The sequence below is a fragment of the Cupressus sempervirens genome, chromosome 2, assembly GCF_028749045.1.
Source record: "Cupressus sempervirens isolate cs-2001-9-10 chromosome 2, ASM2874904v1, whole genome shotgun sequence".
Classification (NCBI taxonomy): domain Eukaryota; kingdom Viridiplantae; phylum Streptophyta; class Pinopsida; order Cupressales; family Cupressaceae; genus Cupressus; species Cupressus sempervirens.
Genome location: NC_143119.1, coordinates 759,582,480 through 759,607,328, shown reverse-complemented (window position 1 = coordinate 759,607,328; position 24,849 = coordinate 759,582,480). Strand labels below are relative to the sequence as shown.

Below are 24,849 nucleotides of genomic sequence, written 5' to 3'. Positions count from 1 at the left end.
ATGTTAAAATGGGTAGTTAAAGTATGATAATGTTAACATCTATTTTCTTCATTTAAATTACTAATAAAAGTAATTTTGAGTATTACTTATCAATATTAATTATTAAATGTAATAATTAACTTGAATGGTATCAAAAATTCATTATAATATTTATGACTATAACGAATGGCTAGTGGCTAACTAGCCAACCAAATTTCTTTATGGTAATTTACTAAGTAGAAACCCATTGTTCAATAATTTTAAAACTAATTTTTAAATTGTAGAAAATAATTTACTTGTTAAAGCTAGGCGGCTGGATAGACGCTTCCGACTCACACTTGTTGAATATATACATACTATCACGTACTAACATTTATCGCCCATAACGTCTTTGTAGTGACGTTTCGGTGACCGCCAAAACTTCAAAATTTCACTCGTAAAATATCTCGCGAGTGCTTCGAGCACTACGGTTAAAAATCCAACGAAATATGCCCGGAACGAAGAAAATTTGGTAGTTTGAAATTTTGACGCTGCAGAGAAATTGGCATAATTTACCATTTATTCTCTGTAAACATTTCAAAACTTTAAAAAGATTTATGGTCTTAGAGAGCGGGCCACTGTAATTTTCTGGAGTGTGCCATGTAAGTTTTCTTGAAATTATAGATGACATTAAATATTCCCGTCTTCGGGTGGGGAACGTAACTTATAAATTTGCAGAAAGCCCCATAAATTAAGCCTCAGAAGGGCGTTACCAACGTCTTTAAATTTTACACATATCTTAGCAAAAGCAGTAAAACAGAAAATTAGTTAAACTTCTTGAAGGTCTTGAAAGACTTTTGAAGTAAGAAGATCATAAGTCGGTTTTGATCGAAAATGTAAGGGCAAAGCCATGAACTTTGGGAGTAGCTTGTAGGCTGAATTGTAGCCACGGAGAAGGGCTGGTATAGATGCCTTGCAATCTGAAGTATTTAGATTCGAGTGTCCAAAGGCTTTTCTGGTTCTGTTTTAGGATTTATGCATGGGGACAATGCTGGGTAGTTCTGATTTGAAGCCTATTCACAATGAAAATTTATGTACAGATAAAAGCTTGTCTAAAGAAGATGGAAAAGTTATATTGCACGGAACATTAAATGTGTGGGTTTTTCAGGCACGGGCTTTACCCAACATGGATCTCTTGTCCGAAAGACTGAGTCAATGTTTCTCCCCATTTACTGGCTTTAGGAAACACTTCTGTCAATCAAAGAGCCACTGCGAGCATCGTAAAATTATTACCAGTGATCCTTATGTTTCTGTGCAACTTGCTGATGCTACGGTGGCCCAAACTCGTGTGATAAGCAATTGCCAGCATCCAATCTGGAATGAACATTTCGTAATTCAAGTGGCCCATCCAGCGGACGAGGTGCGCTTCGTTGTTAAGGACGATGACTTGATGGGAGCAGATCTTATTGGGACGGTGGCAATTTCTGCAAATAGAGTTTTAAAAGGCGAGAGGATTGAAGATTGGTTCCCCGTGCTTGGAGCCAATGGACTGCCTCCTAAGCCCAATGCATCTTTGAGGATTGCAATGGAATTTTCTTTGGCGCAAAATAATCCTCTATATGGATTTGGCGTGGGTCCTGGCCCAAATTATCAGGGAGTGCCTCGTACTTATTTCCCACTTCGAAAACATGGGATGATTACTCTTTACCAGGATGCTCATGGGGAGGATATTTCTCTTCCGAATATTGAACTAGAGGATGGAAGGCTGTTTGAGCGGAAAAACTGCTGGGAGGATATGTGCCATGCCATATTAGAAGCACACCACTTGGTTTACATTGCTGGTTGGTCCATATATACCAAAATTAAGCTTATAAGGGAGCACACAAGGCCATTGCCGCGCGGAGGAGATTTGAATTTGGGGCAGCTTCTCAAATTTAAGTCTCAGGAAGGATTGCGCGTCCTGTTACTGGTATGGGATGACAAAACTTCACATGACAATCTGTTCATTAAAACGGTAAGTTTCTATACCAGACTTATATTTACTAATGTTAGTGCGTGTCATGTAACTAGTATGGGACGACAAAACTTCACATGACAATCTTTTCTTTATAATGGTACATTTTCCATTTTAAACTTTTAAAGCCGTTTGGGTTTTCACATTGGCAGCTAAATTCCGTCTTTTCATATTTCTTGGGGTGCGCTTGAGATTTGTAGAATAAATGAATTATAATTTCAACTACTCTTCTTTTCTTTTTGGAAAAGGTTGATTACAAAATGTGAAATCTCTGGTCCTGCTCCTGAGATGCGGATGTTGACTCTTCTGGTGCACAGACTTTCATGCCTTGACCTTTATAGCATGAAGGAACTTTTTGAGGAGGCAAGGTTACACAAGATGGCTAATCTTCTAATACAGCCCCACAACAAAAGGAACAACTTGGAGAAAAGTCAGTAGGCTGCTTAGTTTTCCTTTTGGTCCCTTAGACTCTTTAAGCATTCAGAGGCAATTTAAAAGTTTTCAAGTTTGAGGAGGCAAGGTTACACAAGATGGCTAATCTTCTAATACAGCCCCACAACAAAAGGAACAACTTGGAGAAAAGTCAGTAGGCTGCTTAGTTGTCCTTTTGGTCCCTTAGACTCTTTAAGCATTCAGAGGCAATTTAAAAGTTTTCAAGCTTGGGCCACCTAGACATCTGCTCCTCATTTCTATTGAAGAAGCTTAATTACAAAATTTAAGCAATTTATGACTTCAAAGTTTGTTCTTCAGCTACGTGTTCGGATCCTTATGTGTTAGAAATCAATCTCAAGAAATGTTGGAATTTATTAAGTGTTAGATTACTACTACATAAATCATGATGAGTGAAATGGGAAATTTCTAGGTATATGAAACCTCGACACAAAATTGAAGAGCAAAAAGATCTTACAGAAAGAGATGAAGAAGAAAATTAGTAGAGGTGCTCAAGCATAACTTTTTTTCTGTAGAATTCAATGAGAGTTGAAGCATAAGACTAAATTTAGGTGAATGAAGACTTACAAAGCTGCAAATGAACATATGGATGGTGCAGAATGCAAATAACAACATAATCTAATATCGAGGATGTGAAAATTAAAATGAAATTGATTGCAAAGTAAAGTCAGAAAGACGAGTCTTCCAAAGGAGTTAACCAAAATTGAACAAGTAGTGAACTCAACGTGAAGAGCAGTTCAGTGAGTTTTAACTTTGAAGATCAAATGAACTCAACTTGATCTGAAGGGTTCATTGTTCTTAAATCTACTTAATAAGATAACTACCGTAGTAAACATATAATAAAGTGCAATTAATCAAAGTTTCAAATATCATTTGTTTATAAACCTAGTGGTGCACCAGATATGGATTCTTATGTTAGCTCTACACCTCCAATTCACATAACCATTGATCAAATGGTATATTGAGATCTAACAAATGAGCATTTTAAATTAACCTGAGGAATTAATAAGGAAAGGAAGTACACCACATTGAAGAACACATAACGCTGAATTTTTGACTGGTGAAAATCCAATTGGATGAAAAAATCAAGGAAGGCAATACTGCTAGCATCCCATCGCTAATTTCATTGCCAATACTTAGAGGTTGCATCACCAAATGATACATTAGAATTGTTTCTACATTCCGCAAACTCCATCCCTACCCTGCTCTCGTGCATTACAAAAACTTTGCAATTTTGTCTCTTTTCTCTTCAAACCAGCATTAGAGTACTCCCATTTGAGCTACCCCTTTAGGTTTTGGAGAATGATAACAACCAGCAATGATCAATCAGAGGTCACTGTTCAACAAATACAAATACTTGCAGCCCTAGAGAAATGGAACAGCCCATACAGGAAAGGAGAAAGCTGCCAGCATGGGCAAAACATTTGCCTCTTTATCTTCTCAGTCCTAAAGTGGCTTCTAAAACGCATGAAACTCCAAAACAAGTTCATTTTAGTTCATTCTTCTTGAAAACAACAAATATCATTGCAAGAGGTTGAACAATCATGTTTATTTGCTGGATCAACAAAGGGAGCTGAAAATTGATCTTGGAAGGTTCTACAACAAGTGCATTGTTATTCCTATGCATTTACAGCTTAGTTGCAGGATGCACCTATCGTAGGCTTGCATTGGGTGCGGATATGCACCAGTGCAGATGCGTCTGCGGATGTGTGCTGGGTGCGCGCATGATGCACGCCGCTGTTTGTTGATGCACTCATATGCGCAACGTGCACATCTGGATGCATCTACAGATGCTTTGACTTGTTGTTAAATGCTGGATTCTTAGAAAGTTTAATACAACTCTGATTATCATTGTAAATGATTGTTGGATCTAGCTCCTGATCAAAAAGTCCAACTAGAAGTCTCTGAAGCCAGATAGTGTCACAGACAATCATACTTTTGGCCATATAGTCGGCCTCTGTTGAACTCAGTGCAACTACCTTCTGTTTCTTGTTGTACCAAGAGATTGCTCCTGATCCCAAACTAAAACTATACCCTAAAGTGCTTTCCTTTCAGTTGTAGTGCCTGCCTAATTTGCATTAGTGATCCCTCAAGCTTCACTCCATCCTATTGAGTACACCTCAGCCCATAATAAATTGTGCCACAAAGATACCTCAAAACATGCTTTGCATCTACCCAATCTATTCACTTAGGTTCTACCATAAACAGACCGAGTGAGTTCATTACTAAAGAAATATTTGACCTGATGTTGACTAAATATATAAGAGAGCCAATCAACTGTTTGTATAAAGTTGGGTCCACTACCTTTGATCATGAAGCATGAATCTTCTTCCAGTTGGTCACAAGTGGTGTGGACATAGGGTTAGAATCCTCCATCTTGAATTGTTTCAAGATCTCAACTGTGTACTTCCCTTGTCCAAGCAAAATCTCTCCCTCTCTCTGCCACACCTTTAATCTCAAAACTTAATGCATCAACCTTGAGTCCTTCATCTTGAATTCTTCTGCATGATCCTACTTGTAGTGTCCTATTAGTTCCTCTAAACCTGTGAGAAACATGTCATTGACATTTAACATTAATATGAGAGGCTTGACTTTACTTGAACATAGAATAGGTTCAGATCTGCTTTACTCTTGCTGAAGGTCAAGCTCTGCAAGTAATTGTCAATATGTGCATACCACGCCTTGGGAGCCTACTTGAGCCCATAAATTGCTGTCCTCAATCTGTAGAGATTGGAATCCCTTTGATGCACCTCAAATCCCTCTATCTGCTCTACTAATTGAGGAAGGCTATCTTCATGTCCATTTGGTGAATCCTCTAATCCATTGGCTATCAGAATGGAGGTCTCATCATAATTGATCCCTTTTATTAAAAACCCTTAGCCAAAGACTAGGCTTCGAACTTTTCCATGCTACCATCCACAACATGCTTAATCTTATACAACCATCTGGAGCCCACCACTGACTTACCTTTTGGTTGTGGCACAACCTGACATATGCTATTGTTCATAATAGAGGAAAACTCTTGCCACCATGACATCCCTTTGTACTTGGTGCTTGGATGCCTCTTGAAAGCTAGAAGGCTCCACCTCAATCAATTCACTTACAGGTGCCCTATACTTAGAGACTCAAAGTAGCGCTTGGGAGCTTTCTCGGTTTGGCTGAATCTTGTGAAGCACCAACAGTCTCTTGGGCTTCTCTTAGTGTCTACTTAGTATCCCTATTCCTCCTCCCTATGATACGTGACAAAAGCTGAGGAATTCTTTCTTCCTCCTCTTGATCCACTTTCTCTACTTGCCTACTTTTGTCCAGCTTATGTGATTGAACTCTAAGGAATTCACGCTTCCTCATCCTTGGATGCTTGCTCCTCCTCCAGAACCTCCATCAAGCTTCCAATATTTTGAAGAGCTCTCTCCCGAACTTCACATTCCTGTTCACAACTGTGGTTTTGAGGGTAGGAATGTAAACTTGATAGGCCTTGGAAGTTTTATTGTAACCAATAAGGATACCCTTCTCCATAGTTGGTTTGAACTTGGCTCTCTTTTCCATGGGAACATGATGAGACATAAGACATTCAAAGATGTGAATATGCTCCAAATTCTATTTTTTTGTGGTAATGACTCCAACAAAATCAACTTGCCTAACATCTTGTGTGACGTCCTATTTTGCAAGTATTGCAAGCTTCCACCAATAAAAGGCATGACAAATCCTGATCATTGAAAACAACCTTAACAACTTCGACTATAGCCTTGTTTTTCTGCTGAGAGTTGTACAAAACAACCAACTCTTTCTTGACACCTTCTCGAGCACAAAAATCATTAAAGGCTTTTGAAGTATAGTCACCTCCATTATCCAGCCTTAGTGTCTCGATCTTCCTCCTTGTCTGTTTCTCCACTAGAGCCTTAAACTCTTTGAACCTACTAGAAAGATCTCATCTTTATTCTTTTGAAAACATATTCACATCTTCATAGAGAAATCATCAATGAAGGTAAAATAATAGATGGGTCTACAAACATTTGAGTGTACTAGGTCCAAAGTCTTGTTGGACCTAGTTTTATTGCTCAGAAAATAGGTCTTAGCATATTTACCCTTACACACTTCATACTTCTTGAACTTGATCTCAGACAACCCTGTAACTATTTCCTTGAGCACATTAAGTGCCGTATGGTGAAGATGAGCCATCATCATTGGCCACAATTCTCCTAACCTTCTATTGTTACTTACCAATGCATGCTCTAGCTCAATCTGTAATTGAAACAAGTTGCCATGCCTAAATCCAGTCTCTTTCACTACCTTGGGATCCTTGAGGCAAATGTAGAATTTCCCTCCTCAAAGTTCATGACATAACCTTTGTCATCCAAAGTAGAGGCTAATAACTAATTCTGTCATTCTTGGGTCATACAAGACATCCTCCACCAATAGAGGTTTGCTAGACTACCTCTAAAACTTGACTATGCCAACTCCAACTTCATGGTACTTGGCATTTTCTCAAAGCTCAATATAGAAATCTGAATCCTATAACTTGGTAAAACACTGTTTGACTCCCGTTCATTCGGCGAGAAGCCCTGCTATGAATATACCATACAATGTTGGCAACTACACTTGAGAGATAAGCAACAAGTGAAAAGTCATTCTCAAACCGTATTGCAATCTTGTCCACCTTTGTAATAGCTACGACTTGCTTCTTTTTCTAGCCCTTGTTTTTCTTATTTGGGCACTAAGTAGGATAGTGACCCAATTCTGCTTATTTTGCTAGCCCTTGTTTTTCTTATTCAAGCACTAACTAGTATAGTGACACAATTGATGACGACAAAAACACATTAGTTTACTCGTAACTTTCATTGTCCACTCTTTAATGAACCTCCACTTGGCCCTTTCTTGGCCTTTTGCTTATGCTTGCTTACAAGAGCAATCTTTGTTTTCAACCTTCTTCAACTGGTCTCCTCTCTTTAGTCTGACTAGCAGAGTTATGCGAGTTAGCCTATCATGGGGGTCTCGTAGGCTAGTAGTTGTGGATAGAGGCTCATACAGGATATTCAGTGATCGGACTTGGCTTTACAATCAGTTGGGAGCCAGTTCGGTGCAGTTCCTTGATTTTAGGGGCCATCCTTAGATTTTAGGAGGATGTCGCAATGTTATTTTATTATAAAGTACAAAGTGTAATTCTCATTAAGGGTTCGATTTGCACTTGGGAGGAGTTATAAGGAGATGAAGACCTATTTTTTAATTATCTTTTGACATTTGAAACTTGTGAGATTGGAAATTGCTTCAGTCGAGCGATTTAGAGGCTTGGGACGAAAACCCTAAGTTTGGAGTGTTGGGACGCAAACCTCAACAAGGATTTGGTGATTCAGTATTGGAGTTGGAAAGTACTATTCTCTGTGGCAAGGATCGACATTCTTCACAGCATCATTATTAGAAGGAAACATCACATTCAGCTAAGGCGGCCAACCTATTCTTGATTGGGCGTTTCTTCCAGAGGCAACTCATGCTTGTATTGTGGGTGCCATTCGTTATTAGCAGCCACGTTTTGCAATTTGGAGATCATACAGGGGTTTGTGACAGCAAGCTCTCCATCTTTTGTGATTGTAAAACTCTTCTACAGCTGGCGTTAGGTTCATTGTAGTTAGTAACAAATCCATGTGATATATTTATTTTTTTGAATGCAAAAATCTGAATATTATGCTTGGTACGATTTGAATCATTTCCAGATTGTTAAGCGTTTTCAATATATGAATGTTGCTCATCATTCTTAGTTCGAAGTTATTTGTTATTTGTCATTTACTTGCATAATCTTCAAAAACACCTAAAAACTTGAAAATGAGAAAAGACCAAAAAGAAATCAGAATTCTACAAAGTCTATTCAGAGGTACAAAATGCTGTTCAAAGTCTCAAATTTTGAAACAAACATCAATTTCCAAGGTCGCCAGGATTGGGGATCTTTCATCTCCTTAATAAGCATTTTCTCGAATCTCCATTTGGACAAAATCATTTTGAAGCCTTACCCAACTAGGTAGGCAATCTTAGGCACAAAATAACTACAAACACTACCTAGTGCTTCAAAAAACGATTGAAGGCTATACAAACTAGCTCATCTTCAAGAATCAACTCACTAAAAACAACCAACTTGTCCTTTACTTGAGACAATCGGGACAAGCAAGATGTTATGCTCTTGCTGTTGGATCTCTTGATATAGTGCAATTTGTCTCTTAGCATCATCTTATGACTCTAATAGTCACTCTGATATAGTTTTGAGTGTATCCCGCATCTATTTGGTAGTGTCCTTCATTGACAAATAGGTAGTCAAGTGATCTCTTACCCCGTTAAGGATAAATCTTTGCACCTTGGCCTTTTTGACTCCATTTGCATCTAAGGCAATGGGATCATCCAGTGGTGGAGTAGATATTGTACTAGTATGGATCCACAATCTATTCTCTTTGAGAATTGATGTAATTGGAACCTTTCACTACAAATTGTTCAAGGCACCCTCAAGCCTATGGTCATATTGAATACCATTTTTTGTTGTAGACTTAAACCCTCGAAGAAATTGAAAACTAAAATTTGATTTCTTTCCCTTGAAATCTATGTCACAAAATTTGACTCTTATTTAGATTCAGTGCTTGTCGTGTATGTAATGTCTCACACAGATGGTGATATGACTATATGTTGATTTTTTTTTGGACCGCTGAAAATTTACTATGCCCTGCCATTGTATTTGGTATGTGTTTTCCAAATGGAAGCAAGCACTTATTTAAATTAAGAATAAGCCATGAAGAGACATGTCCCACAAATGAGAGTTGTCTATTCGTTAATTAGATAATTAATATAACAAATATTTAATCTTTGTTATATATATATATATATTATATTAATTTCTCTCGTATAACAATAAAATTATATATATAAATTATATCTCATATATAATTATATATAGGTTTATTCGATAGAAGCTACCAAACATTAACACTCCCTCTTAGCTAGGGAGGATAAACACACGTATTACCTCAAAGTAATATCAAGTTAGCAAGATTAAGGATATCTTTGATCAAAAGATATCCATCATTTTGATATCACATTTGATATCAAGAGTATTGGTCTCCTAGAATATATGATATTCACCAAATACTCAGTAAGGTTTGATATCACATCTGATATCATAAGTATTGGTCTCCGAGAATACATGATATTCACCAATTACTCAAAAATGTTTGATATCACATTTGATATCATGAGTATTGGCTTCCCAGAATATCAATGATATTCACCAAATACTCTGAGTAATGGCCTTCTATAATGTTGAGATGCAAGATATTCACCAAATACTATGAGTAATGGCCTTCTAGAACATCAAATTGTGTGATATTAACCAAGTGCTCTGTGAGCAATGGCCTTCTAGAACATCAAGATGTGTGATCTTCACCAAGTACTTTGTGTAATGGCCTTCCAGAATATCAATATGCATAACATTCACCATGTACTCAAAAAATGTTCATAAGGTATGTGCATACACATTCTCATAATGCATACCATAATACTGTATAAACATTCACCATGCAAAGTATAGTCTATTATGATCTGCATAGACATCGTAAGATATCCATCATAATAGAAAATTAAGTTATTGTAAGATCGTCACCTTTCAATAACTTTCGCAAATACAAGTGACATCATTTGGAAGTGGTCACTTCCTCATGATGTACACAGGGGGGTAGGCCCATTAAAATCACAGTCACGTGGTATATTCATGAATCACAGTCCTATTGTCTACTACAATTAATTGATCGCTAAAGAATCTATCTCAACATGGTTTACTCCCTCTGAATTAATATGATCGAGATCACTAAAGGTTGATTGAATCATATCCTCTATTTGCTTTCTCTCTTTCAAGGTTGCTTGAAATGTTAGCCTCCCTCTGAATCTCAATCTCCCTCTTTTTCCTGCAAGAACATTCTCGGAGGAAAAGATCAAGGTGCATAGCTCTTATAGTATGTATTGAAAATAAAAATAAGAGAGAGAGACTACAATAATACTCAAGGATAATAATATTAGGAATAATTTGATATTCATAATATCATAATAGTGTAGTATTGATCCTTGCCTTCAAAATAGTATAATTATTCTATTCTTTAATGTCCAAGGGACATTCTTATTTATGACTAATCATATTCAATATTGATAATTATACTTAAGTTGCATCATTCATTTAAGTAATTATGCAAACTATGTTATTTCACCATATTCATATATATACCACAAAATTAATTTATAGTATTAAAATAGATCACGTTATACCTGCCCTGGCCTTTGTACGGGTCCCTCTTACCCCATGATGCTCCTATATCATATGAATATATGTAATATTCATACATTCGTATTGGTACGCTCACCTTATTACCGCTCTTTGGTAGTGGTAGGTCCCTCTCAACGTGGCACACATCGAAATTAAGGCGGGCTTCTTTCGTTTTGATAACAGACATTCCTTTTCTTATTTGGCGGTCTTTTTAAATTCCTTATACGATGCCCATTATTTAAAAAAATTAGTAGACCACATTAATTTCTGAACAGCTGGTGCCAAGATCCATGTAGAATGTTTGTGATTCACTCTTGCTTCATGATAGTACATGTCCATTGTCGTCGCTTTCCCAAGGCTTTGGATATGTCTATTTTCTTATCCCCCCTACGTTCCTTGTCCCTCACCAAGTACGTATCCTTTTTAATAGTGCGTGTTCGATCCTTCTTTGGTCTAAAAGATATCGTTCTGCATGGCAAGTAAATTGCTAACTTATATCCACTTTGATATATGTTTCCTTTTCTAATTTTAACTCTTCTCCGTGATCAATATCATCGATAGAGTAAAGAGCCAACCTAAGCTTCTTAATTTCAGATTCAAGAGTAACTGCTCTTTGTTTGATTGCCTCCTCTAACTTGATCTTCAAAATGCACTGGCTGAATCCTGCAACGCCTTAGCCTACTTTACTTGCCTTCCAATCTGTTCTACTATACTATTATTTGTTGTGCTCTCACCATCAGTTGTCATTGTGTTACCACCTAATGATATGAACACAAATTGTGGATTTATTTTTTCCTGATTGGAGACCTATCTAAGCAAAAATGTAGGTAAATTGGACATGCTCAGATGCCCAAATAGCCAAGTACACCCATCTCGAGGGAAACGATATATTCCTTTCTAAACATAATCTTGTGAAACCTATGCCACTTCTCATTTTCTTAAATCTCTACCTATTGAGATGGGTATCGAATGATATTGAAACTTTAACTCCCATTTCTCTTTAGATCATTGTCACATCTCATCAATCTGTCCAACAACTCGATGTATGGCTGCTAGTTATTGAAACATGCATTTGGTTACAAACATTTTAAACTGATCGTTTGAAATCGCGGCAACCAATTGCGTTGGGATGAAAGTTCCTTCATAAGATATGCTCAATGTTGCACTATTACCATTTTTGTGCCCTATGACATTTGCAGTTAGGCTCTGATACCATGCTGATTTTCTTGGACCATTGCAAATGTACTAAGCACTGACATTATATTTGGTATGTGTTTTCAAACTGGTAGCGAGCTCTTATTTAAATTGAGAACAAGCCATGAAAAGACATGTCCCATGAATGGGATATATCTATTTGTTAATTAGATAATTCATATAATAAACATTTAATCATTATTATATATACATTATATTAATTTCTCTCATATAACAATAAACTTATATATATATATATATATATATGTAAATTATATCTCATATATAATTATATGTAGGTTTATCCAACAGCAGCTACCAAATATCAACATTGTATGAAAAAACTCCTCTAATTCTTGTGTATGGCTATACGTGCGGTCAAGATGGGCATACAGTGTCAATGTATATGAAAGGAAGCTGAAGGCTGCATGGTAGGAAGCCAAAGTCTGCATAGAAGGAAGTTGAAGGCCACATAGTAGGAAGCGAAGGCCATATGGTAGGAAGTCGAAGGCCGCATGGAAGGAAAGGAAACACTTATAGGAATAAAGAAGGTGTCATACGGGGTTTGAATTCGCAATCCAGAAACTATAGTGAATTCCAACTTATATGCCAGATAAGATAATATTAGAACACCAATTGCATAAGATATATGCCAAACAAGAATAGATGTTGAACATAGATATTTGCCAATTATATCTGCAGACAAAGATGGCGCTCTAGATGTGCTAGGCCCGAAGCAAAGTAATATGGACAATTGGAATAGGGTGAGGGTTTAATCCCACAAAAATCGAAATAGCCAAGTAGGGAAGATCTTTCACTTCCGAAATGGCAAACAATACAAAACTTCAATAGGAATTTGCAATACAAAGAAATTATCTAAATCGCATACTAACAACTTCCTACGTGCTGCACATAAATACCCTTTTGGAGAAAACTCTTGAGGGTTTACAAAAGAATGCCAACATGACAAACACCTACGAATAATTAATAAAAATTGGGCCCCTTCATTAATTAAATAACTCCTTGGGATATTATTTAATTTTTATAGGACCATTTAATTAATTAACCTAATTATAATATTTTATAAAAAATTGGGGACATTACGAATCCTCGCCGCCCAGAGATTGCTTGCCCTCAAGCAATCCATCATCAAGTGGTTTGCCCCCTGTAGCTCTAGGATCCCAAACCTAATGCCGATAGTTGTTTCTACTGAAGTCTTCATGTCACATCATGATCATGTACACACACTTGGATGTAGGCAAGGAAAGTAAATATCTATCAAACTTTCACTACCCCATTTTGATATAAGCATGGCCATGCCCTGAGTCATTAGGATCCCATTGAGATGCCTTGATGATCAGATCAAAAGCCTTCATACCATAATGCTCATAAATTTCTTTTGAGATCTCATGGCTTAGGCATAATTTGTAGTTTCCATGAGGATGCCCCTCACATGAAGAGGTGGCAAACATGTATGTCTTGAGCCCAGCCAAAGGAACCTCCATATTCAACCAATTGTAAAGATTGCTCCTATAAACAATCCTCAATCAAGCCCACATCACGAGGAAGATGAACAAGTATCGGTGGAGCCTGCTTATTTAGAGGGTCACTGGTAGAACTCATGTTTCCATCATGTTGATCGTCGGGTGTTGGTTCAACGATATTTGGGCAAGTTTCGTCTTCCACAATCCTTTCCTTCATCTTGGACTCGGATACCAAATATATTTTGTCTTTATAGTAGATGATGTCATCGACTACCTTGTATCGGTCGTCTTGAATGTTGCCATCCATAAGTTTGCATGCAAAAGTGTTCTTGGAGTATTTGACCAACAAATGTGCTTTCCAATTCGCTGGAGATTGAGATAGAGACCATATGGCATTGTTGGGTGCCACAGTGTGATCCAGGTCTGAATTCCCAACTCTCCCAATAGGTTGGCAGAACAGCCAGGTTTGATACAACTGGAATGTCTCATGTAGATGGTGGTATGACTATACGACAAAACTCCCCTATTCCTTGTGTATGGCTATACGTGCAATAAAGATGGGCATACAATGTCAATGTATACGGAAGGAAGCCAAAGGTGGCATGAAAGGAAAGAAAACACTTAAAGAATAAAGAAGGTGTCGTACGGGGTTTGAATCCGCTATCTGGACAGTATAGTGAATTCCAACTTATATGCTAGAAGATAATATTAGAACACCATTTGCACAAGATATATGCCAAAAAAGAAAAGATGTTGAACATTGATATTTGCCAATTATATTCGTAGACAAAGATGGGGCTCCAGATGTGCTAGACTCGAAGCAAAGTAATATAGAGAATTGGAATAGGGTGAGGCTTTAATCCCACCGAAACTGAAATTGCCAAGTAGTGAAGGTCTTCCACTTTCGAAATGACAAACAATCTAGATCTTCAATAGGAATTCATAGTACAAAGAAATAATCCGAATGGCATACTGACAACTTTCTACATGCCGCACATAAGTACTCCTTCATGGAAAACTCTCGAGGGTTTACAAAAGAATGCCGACACGACAAATACCTATGGATAATTAATAAAAATTGGGCCCCTTTATTAATTAAATCAATTAATTAAATAACTCCTTTTGACGGTATTAACTTTTTATAGGGCCTTTTAATTAATTAACTCAATTAAAATATTTTATAAAAAATTGGTGACATTATGGTATACCATGTTAATTTCTATAACCTAGTTACAAATTATCTACTCAACAAACTTCACAAAATAGAAACAAGAATAATGTTTATCTGTCTGATTTGTAACAGCCAATACTATAGTTTAATTAAAAAACAATGAACAACGGAAGCAGGTTGAGATGCTTATTCAGCTTCAGGAGCAAGAATTCGTACAGCAGATTACAAGATTGCTGCAACAATTAGACAGATATTATTTCAGCCTCAAGTAGTTGTTCTCACTGAATCTCCAACTACTGCTAAACAATATTGTAGCTTAGGCTCAACTCATAGGCTCAATTTAAAAGTTTTATTCCATGATACCTCGTTAGACAGCGCTTCTATATTTAGGCATCTTGCATAAATTTATCTTACTACAAAGAAAGTATGACTTCTACCTAAACTTAGGGAGTGACTATAACTAGATAACTGCAACATGCTGTATTTGTTTGGGAAAGTAAACTGAAATTTGAACTTTCTCGTGCATACAAAAAAAAAAAAATCAACACGCAAACTCCTCTTGAACTACAGAAATCAACACAGAAGAACTGCCATTGAAAGGAATTTGAAAATTGTTAACAGTGACACTCTTGGTCCATTAGATTGATGGTCTCGATGATGTCAATAAAAATTCATTCTTCACTTATTCAATCTAATTTCATGTCAGTTAAAAGTTGAATAAATAAAATTTCTATTTTTTAGTTTAAGCGTTGCATTCATATCCTATTCAAATGTACTTTTTAATTTTTTTTTTAAGGGGTAAACGCTTTGACTTGGAGCTATGAACCAGTGAGGCCACAAACGGGGGACTCATCCCCATTGGATTTGAACCTTGATGGCAAGGATAACAACTTAACAACTTAACCATCACAACATGCCACTATTGGCTCCTATTCAAATGTACTAATGCTACATAAAATATTCTGATTTTAAATTTTTATATTTCTGTAGTGTCCCCGTTTTGGCTGGCATCGTTTTGCGTACCAGATCAGGCTATCATAGACTTTCGTAGATGGGTGGTTGTAATGAGAGAGTCATTCTGGCATTTATTTGGGGATTGGATGGTTTATTATGCTCTTGGAGATATTATTTATATTTTATCATTACTTCTTATATTGGGCCTACATGTTATAATTCTAAGTTGAGTTGCACTTTTTATTTTATAAAGTTATTTATTATAAAAGTGCATTATAATGAGATTTTATAATGGATGTTTCTAGAAGTTCTTAGTAACTTCTTAGAAAAAGATGCTTCTAGAAGTCCTTACTAACTTTTTAGAAAAGTAAATAAATAGAGGGCTTGGCCTCTCATTTGGATAGACCGGATTTGATAATTCTATTACATTTTCTCTTGAGCATTTGTGGCACCATCTAGGTCTGCAAATATTTAGCATAATCCTTGAGAACGATACCTCTCAAGAGATTGCATAACTGAGGAAGTGAAAGACCTTTTGAAAGGTTGCACTTTGGAAGTGGTATTCAGCTATTTCAAGTTGAGCTTAATTTGAATACTCAGACTACCTGAGAGTTTGAGTTTTTGAAAGTAGTGCAAAAAAGAAGGTCCAAAAAAAGCAGTCCGAAAAAGAAAGTTTGATAAAGCAGTTCGAAAAAGCAGTTTGAAAAAGCAAAGCGAAAAAGCAGATCCAAAAAAAGCAAGTGAAAAAGCAGATCAGAAAAAGTAAAGCAGAAAGGCAACATTGGAGAAAATTATTACAGCCATCTACAATCAGGTTCCTTTGGATATTACATGCATTGTTCTTTCATTTAGATGCATATTAGGAGGTAAGGCTGTAGGTGAAATGTTGTAACAGTCTTGCGGATGTAAGCCAAGAGTCTTGGCCATTTCATACTAGCATTGTAGTTGACATTATATGTGCAATAAATGAGACATAAGTTGCTAGTTTGATATAGTGTAATTGAATATGTATTTATCATTCATGAACAACTTATTAGTTTGCATGCCAATTGTTTGACAAAATGTCAATTGGCTGTAGGTTCTCTTTTTTGGCATAAATAATGTTATAATTTTGCATCCCAAGTGTTTGTCAAAATTACTAGTTGCTGTAGCCGCATATTGTAAGTAGTTTCAGTCACATGTATTCATTGAATATTGTCAAAATAAGTTGCACATTCATGTTAGGTCATTGTTTAGTCAATTTAGAGTCTTCTTGCAAGCATTCATATTGATGCTAAGTGAAGGAAAGAGCCATAAAAGCAAACTGAAATTTTATATCAGTCATATGACCCTTGTATGCAAAGTGTTTTTTTGAACCTTTATCAACATTTTGGGATCAGATTTGAGCAGGGTCATTACAATTTCAGACTGATAGAGTGCACTCAATTTCCCTTGCAGGTCGACCAATAACGCCTTGTGGACATTTTGTGTTCTCAATCTGGCAAAACTTTCTTTGAGAATCTAGGAAGGATTAATTTCCTTCTTGCTAAGGGTTTGGATAATCAAAATGCTAACCTATCAAAGCCTTCTTGTGTAGAATCCAAAGTTTCATTCTGCATAACTTTGTTGTCTCTATCCATTCCTTTCTCCTTCTTAACTAATGGCCATTCCTCCTCTAGAGCTCAAGTTTGTCCTCCATTCCATAGTCTTCCTCTCTTTCTGCTTCAGCCAAGCCTTCCTCGTTGGCATTGACATTCAGTTCCAAAGTGGGAGGCAATTTTTTAATTCCAACATCAGGTCTAACTACTTGTGAAAGGGCCACAAATCTCCAAATCCTCAAGATCCTTAGGAGACACTAGATATTACTTGTTTATCCATTCTTCCCCTTATGCACATCTTTTCATTTTTGCAGCTTCAATCTCCTTTGCCTAAGCCTTTGATTTTTCCATTCAAAAAGTTGACGTTCAAGAGGGGAAGGAAGCCACTTGTTTACGCCTTTGGAAACACCTTTAGCAATTCAATTGCTCCCTTCTTATTGTACAATTTAGAATTTATCTCATCCTTATCTCTTCCCTCCTTTAAAGAATTGTTGCACACACAAACACACATATTGCTGTGGGCTTTACATCTTTCTCATGGTGAAGTTGATTTGAACTTCTTACCTCAAAGGAATCCAAATATATATTGTCTACATGGGTTCAGCTGTAATGTGCCAATTTGTCATAGGTGCAATTTTTGGCACACCCCATGTAATTTCCACTTTACATATCAACTTACAATGTATGGTAAGCAGCTTGTGCATACAGTTCTCAAGGGTGGAGTTTTGGTTTATGCAGGCCATCGTGCGGTTGGTGTTGGTCACCGCATGACCTGATGGCAAGTCACCGTATGGATAGCACTGCACGGACTTGGGAAGGAGCCGTTGGGAGAATGACTGCCTACGGACTGGGCAAAGTTTGCACTGTACAATTTGGGGGCTTACTGTCTGTCCTTCGAACTTTTGATTCCTTGTATGAGTGGCTGTAGGATATGGTGATGGCAGCAGCGGTAAGGGAGGGGAGAAATGGATTGTATGACTTCACTAGTATGCCTTACGTCGTTCCTTGGTAATTATACTGAACACTATGTAGTACGAATTTATGGATTTGTATATGCCCCAGAGTTGAGTTTATTGCACATGAGATATTCCCTTTAGAGATAATGTTATTGCACAAACACCAAAGATAGGAGGAATTCAATGATAGTTATAACATAAAGAATTTTGTTGTCATCAAACAATTACAATGCTTCCGGTATTTCGATTGCAAACAAAGATGGTGTTCTAGATGTGCTAGATTTAAAGCAATGTATACCAAGTAGATTAGGTTGAGGCTTGAAACCTAGTGAAGCTACAAAAGCCAGTTAGGGAAGGTCTTTCATTTCAGAAATGGTGAACAATAATAGAACTCCACAGAATTCACAAATACAAAACAAATTAAGTCGCATACCTAAAACATCCAACCTGATAGATATATATACCTTGTCGGAGGGAAAGCTCCTGAGGGAGAAACAAAGTGCTGACACACGACACGACAAACACCTACGCTTTTGGAAAATTAAAGATGGGCCCAAGCTATACATAAATCGATTAGGACCCTAAATACAAAATATTATTATTTCATTTTATTTAATAATGGGGATATTACATCAGCCATGGTTTTCTCTATCTATGGAAAATAGTGGATGGTAATTTATATCAAACTACAAACTATAATAACCCCAGTGGGTTATGACTGCAACTCATGCTTTGAATTTGGTGTTTTTTTATGAGTTTTTGTTTTTGCGATGTTTTCCAAATGTATGTTTTATTTTTTGAAAACTTCAGAGAATAAATAATTACAAGCAATAAAATTCAAAATGTGTAGAGCAGAATTAAGCTCACACAATCTTTATTCTTCAAATATCTCAATACTAATATTTACAATACCTAATAGTAATGCAACTCTTTAGTTTCAAATAGCTAAAGAACTTGGAAGTAGTTGCTGCTGACTGGAAGTGCTTAAACTCCTTATCGTTAATTGCCAAAATATAATATTGGCCTCTCCTAGCCAAAACAAGCCTTCTCATTACAACCTTGGCTCCCTAAGTTGAATCGCATCCCTTATGATATAAATTGCAGACCTCTCCCTAAGAGTTACGGCTGCCAAAAACACCTAAGGAAGCTACAGTAGGAGGCTGCGATCTGAATTAAAACACCAGCCAAATCTTGTCGTATACCTTGATTCCTAGACACTGAAGTTCATTTCAAATTTCAGACCCCTTTAAGCACATTCTAAACCTGTGGTTGAAGTTTGAGCACGCGCGATGCACTGGACCAGATTGTCTAATTCAAAGTGCATAGGTAAAACGAAAAGAATTATCAATTCTCCAGTTGATAGCAATTCAAACCCTTGCTTCAAAAACATCGAATTCACAAGTAACAAGCATACAAAATGGAGAAGTTTGATCACCTTGATTGCCTTTATAACTCAATTCCTTCCAAAATTGACCAACTTTAGCGTGACTCCTCACTTAAATTTTAATATAGGTTTTTGCTTTTGTTGCTAGCTTCTTTTTGAATTAAAATAACTTAATTTCATTTCCCCTCCCTTAACTTTGATGTCCAAGACCAACATATTAAATAATAATTGATGCACCTTCAAGGCCTTTATAATAATCTTTTAAATTTAATAATTAATTATGTAAGAATAAACTAATGATTACTAATCAAATATTTGGCTTATAAACCCCATTAATATCCATATAAAATCCAAGCGTTCTTGGATAGAAAATGATGCCTAGATGACATGCCGAAATTAGCAATTGACACACAACTGACTTACTATAAATGGTAAGTCTCAAACTGGAAGCTCTGCCGATGGCCCCATACTCCATACAACTAACTGTTTAGGTGCCTTGCTCAGAATAGTAGTCTTGAGTCTTCTATAATAGTAAATTATTGTAAATAGTAAGTTTGTCAGATTGGCCCTAACAAAGAGCAACCTTGACATCACCACCCACTAGAGTGTAAATATAATCTCTAGCTTGACCAAATGATTAGCCTACAAAGGTCACTTATAGGATAATCCTAACTGCAACTCGAGGTGAGCTAAAATGGTGACATTACAATCTGCCCTCTTGAAACTGCTTGTCCCCAAGCATTCTCGCATCCAATAGCTCACCAAACTCCAACCAAAAGGGAAACTCACCTCCACTAGGATTGCATGGATAAATGTGTGTAATGTCCTGGTTTTCAAGACATGGTGACAAAAGGCTACACCCTTACCTTTACCAGACACATACATCATCTCAATGTAACTCATAGTCAATGTATATATCTCAATTATGGTATCTTTGATATTAATTGACTAAATGATGCATGATAAAAGTTTTAAATCCTTAACAATATCTAAATTTCTTGGGTTTTCATTTTTCGAGTTCTTGTTGAGTCTGGACTCCGAGCTTGAGTTTGAGCCCGAAACCAACTTGTTGAGTCCAAGGCGAGTCAGGGAACTTGTGCAACTTAAGCAGTATGGGTACTTAGAAGCTATATAGCTAAGTTCTAGAGGCTATCAATGGTAGTGATATACATCTTCGAGAGGAGATTGATGGTTTTATTTGGTAAGGGGCTTTCAAATCTTTACTTAGTTGGGTTAGAGCATTTGACCCACCCACATTACAACTTGCCATGGAGAAAGATAGAAGTATGGAGCATGCTGATTCAAGGAACAAGTATTCTTCCAAGCATTCCCCAAGTAATAAGGACATGAAACCATTTCATAGAACTTTAGAACAACAACATAATTCATTTCAGAAAGAGAGTGGAAGATGGATTTATTCTCACATATACTGAGAGGATCCTCAATCTCCCTTTGAGGTTGAATGACTGAGTTTTAGGCAGATTACTATGTGATTAGTTTGGGTGAGATGAATGTCATCCTAGGGATGACATGGCTTCACATGATTGAAGAGTTCTACCTCAATGTGTGCACTATGGAGATGAGGTTTGAGGTAGATGAGACAAAGCATGTATTGAGGGGAATGACATATGGGAACCTCTGTACTATAGAGGTTGATTAGACATGAGTAGGTAGAGTGGGCAACATAGTGTGTGTTGATGCCTATCAGAGTTGAGTAGCAGAAGTACCCCCCATAGATTCAAGAGATATTAACAAAACATAGTAAGGTGCTTAATGATATTCTTCCACGTAGACTATCAAACCGGGGTATTGATCACATCATTGAGTTAGAGGAGGGTGCTAAACTCGTCATCGTCACCCTGAACAAACAACCCAAGGGGCTCAATGACAAGATAGAAGACAATTAAGGAATTGCTTGATATGGAGCATACCATACCTAGTAAGAGCCCATTTGCATCTCTATTTGTGTTAGTAAAGAAGAAGGATGAGACCCTTTGCATTTGCATTGACTAGCAAGGCCTAAATAAGAAGACAATAAAGAGCAGGTATCCGGTAACCCACATAAATGGGTTGATTAATGAGTTGCACAAGGCTTGTTAATCCTCCAAGTTTGACTTGTGTTTTGGTTAACATCAGATATGGATGGTAGAGAAGGATGTGGAGAAGACAACATTCAAATGCCATTATGGACATCTTGAGTTCCTAGTTATGCTATTTGACCTAACCAACACACTAGCTACGTTTTAGTGTTGTATGAACAGGTTGTTTTAACATCAGTTGTGGAGGTTTGTTTTGATCTCCTTCGATGACATTTTGGTATTCAGTCAGACTTGGGGGAGCACTTGAGAGACTTGGAGGAGTTATTATATATTTTGGAGAGGGAATCCTTACGTGCCAACGAGTTCGGGATGACAGAGTTGCTCTATTTGGGGCATATTATTAGTACAGAGCCAGTTAGAGTTGATCTAGAGAAAACCGGGCTATTATTGATTAGCCCAAGAGTCTCCCACAACTTAAGGGATTTTTTGGGTGTGCAGTTTCTATTGATGCTTTGTGAAGGGGGTTTCACGATGGGCAACACTTCTCATAGGTTGGACAAAGGAAGGGGCTTTCATCTAGACCGAGGAGGCATAACAATGTTTTGATCAGTTTAAGTTTGAGTCACAGTACGATACTTCAAGAGAGGGACTTTGTGTAGTGTTGATTATGACAAGTACCCCATAGGACTTGAGAGTTGGAAGTTAAGGGATCAAGAGAGGAGTTAGACCATTTATGACAAGAAAATGTTACCCATTATGCATGCATTGGGTAAGTTTAGGCAGTACCTTGTGGGCAACAAATTTGTAGTGAAGAAAAATCATAACAACTTAAAATATTTCCTCATTTAGCAGGATCTCAATGTTGTTGGTAGAAATGGGTCGGTACATTCCAGGCTTATGACTTTGATAAGGCTTACTTAAAGGGTAAATAGAATATTGTAGGAGATATGACTTTTGTTCTATTGGAGAGATTGCAGATGATTGACAAGGTTTGATTTTTGTCGAGTATGCTAAGGACACATGGGCTAGTGGTATTATTGATAGGAGAATACAAGATGAGAGAAAAATAGTTGTAAATGATTTCATCATTTATAAGGGGTGGATCTTTTTGGTACAAGGATCAGAGATGAGAAGACAAAGACTATGTGCTTTTCATGATACACTTATGACTGAACATCTTGGATACTTTAAGACTTACTAGTAGATATAAGAGAGATTCATTTGGAAGGGGCTTAAACCAAAGGTCCTTAGATATGTTTGCGAGTGCCCTACATAGAAAATAAATAGGAGCACACCTTTCTTGCAAATGTATTGCAGCCCCAACCCATTGCAAGTAGGAGTGGGAGTGTATCTTGATGGACATTCTTACGAGCTTGCCAGAAGCCCAATTTAGAGATTGCATCTATGTTGTGGTGGAGAGACTTACTAAATTTGCACACTTCTTTCCATTCACCACTCACATACAACAACTAAGTGGCATATTTGTTCTTCCGAGAGGTATTCAAACTTCGTGGGTTGTCGAGGAGCATAGTAAATGATAGGGACAACAGGTTCATGAGTCACTTTGGCACGAGTTGTTTATGGCACTACTTTTAGCACCAACTACTAACCCTAGACAACTAGTTAGTCAGAGGTTGTTAATAAATGGGTGGAGGGATACCTTTAGAACTATATTGGGTTAGCAAAAAGAAAGGGTCGGTTCGTTATATCTGTGCGAGTATTTCTACTACATGACGTACCACATGTCCATTCAGAGGTCACCCTTAGTGGCAAATGGATATGATGCACCTAGCTTTTTGGATTTTCTATTAGTGATAGTAGAGTGCATAGCACCAGGGACCTTTTGTAGGACACCTAGGATATCATGAAGGCCTTAAAGGAGAACATCTAAAAGCTTAGAATCATCAATTTTTTTTTTGAATTAGTGCAACTTTGAGCGTTTGTTTGAGCTGGGTAATATGCTATATCTTGCGCAGTAACAAGTGCTCCAAGGGGATGTGTCCCCAGTCCAATTTCCCCAGCTTCCATTATGGGGATGTGGGGATGATTTTTTTTGTTCCCAATGCCATTCCAAAAATGCAAAAAAGGAAACATACCAAAAATGACATTTCGCATGAAAGAAGGGACTTGTAGACGCTGTTAGGTACTGGGGATGACCTAGCCATCCCTTGACCATCCTTGGTACCTAACAATGTCCCCTTTTTTACAACATGCAAAACGTCAACTGTTTTGCAAAAAAAACACTTTTATATTTTATTTTTAAATAGCAATTAAAAATTATGGAACCTTATTTGGAGGCTACAAAGGTAAAGTCTATTTTAACCATTCTAAGCAAGAAGGAAAAGAAAGAACAAAAACAAGAAAGTTTTCATTTATGAGTTGCAAGAGGAGGGTTTTCAATTTTGTTTATTTGTTATGCATTGAACTTCTAAAATGTCTATGGCGAATGGTTTATCAATGTTATGATATGCATATTTGGATTTTCTCTCTCTATAAAAAATTCCCTTATTTTATTAATAGCCATCCCCTAAAAATCGGCTCTCAATCGTACCCTTACCGGAAACACGTTCTTGTCCCCGAAAATATCCTCGAACTAGACACTCTGTAGACCATAGGTTGTAACCCTACAGTCAATCCACTCTTAGGAAGAGTGGGACTGAGAATCTTAAGAAACATTATTATGAACCTTTTCGGGTAATTAGACATATCGGTGAAGTGGCTTACGAGTTGGAGTTACCAAATAACATTTGGATACATAATGTCTTCAATGTGTCTCATCTTAAGAAGGTGTTTGGTCATAACACAATATCTTCTACAGTGTTACCATACATTGGGAGGGGAAGCTAATTTTAGTCCTTGAGGCTGTTGTTGATACACCTGAGAGGAGATTGAGGAGGAGAGTTATCAAGGAGTCGTTGGATAAGTGGAAGGATTTTCCTTTCGAGGATGCTACATGTGAGAGTGAGAACATTTTCGAGGACTTGGGATTGAGGTTGCTTAAGGACAAGTAATCTTAGGGAGGGTGGATTGTAATGTCCCCTCCTTAGACAGGTCAACTGTTAGTTCAAGTAGGCCTATTATATGGGTTTTGTAAGCCAAAAAATTGCACAAGGGACCCATTTAGGAGCTTTTGGAGACATATCAAGGCTTTGTGAGTCAGTTTGGCTAGTTGGGGATAGTCTCCTAGATTTTCAAATGAATCCCTATTTTTTAAGGATGGACTAGGAGTTGATTGGGACACATAGGGAGACCTCCAGGTTTAGCCTAGAAACTTTTGGCACGGTTCTTTTTTTTAAGGAAAGTTTCTAAATATTGAAAGAATGTCAGTCAGATCGCAATGGTCAGACATCATTAGTGGACAGATGAGGGATCTATGAAATT

The 24,849-nt window shown here is 37.2% G+C and overlaps 1 protein-coding gene across 6 annotated transcripts in view; it reads left to right on the top strand.

The window, feature by feature from the left end:
- Window positions 1-494: 494 nt before the first annotated feature.
- Window positions 495-24,849, top strand: part of LOC149575653 (phospholipase D delta-like) — a 184,943-nt gene continuing 160,588 nt past the window's right edge. For 3 of the 6 annotated variants that reach the window (XM_089815416.1, XM_089815412.1, XM_089815413.1), the window contains exon 1: window positions 576-1,972. In XM_089815416.1, the coding sequence (XP_089671542.1) occupies window positions 998-1,972 (975 nt within the window). In that variant the 5' untranslated portion in view covers window positions 576-997. Of the gene's footprint in view, window positions 1,973-24,849 lie in introns of all 6 variants that reach the window. The other 3 variants (XM_089815415.1, XM_089815411.1, XM_089815410.1) reach the window with 2 other exon arrangements.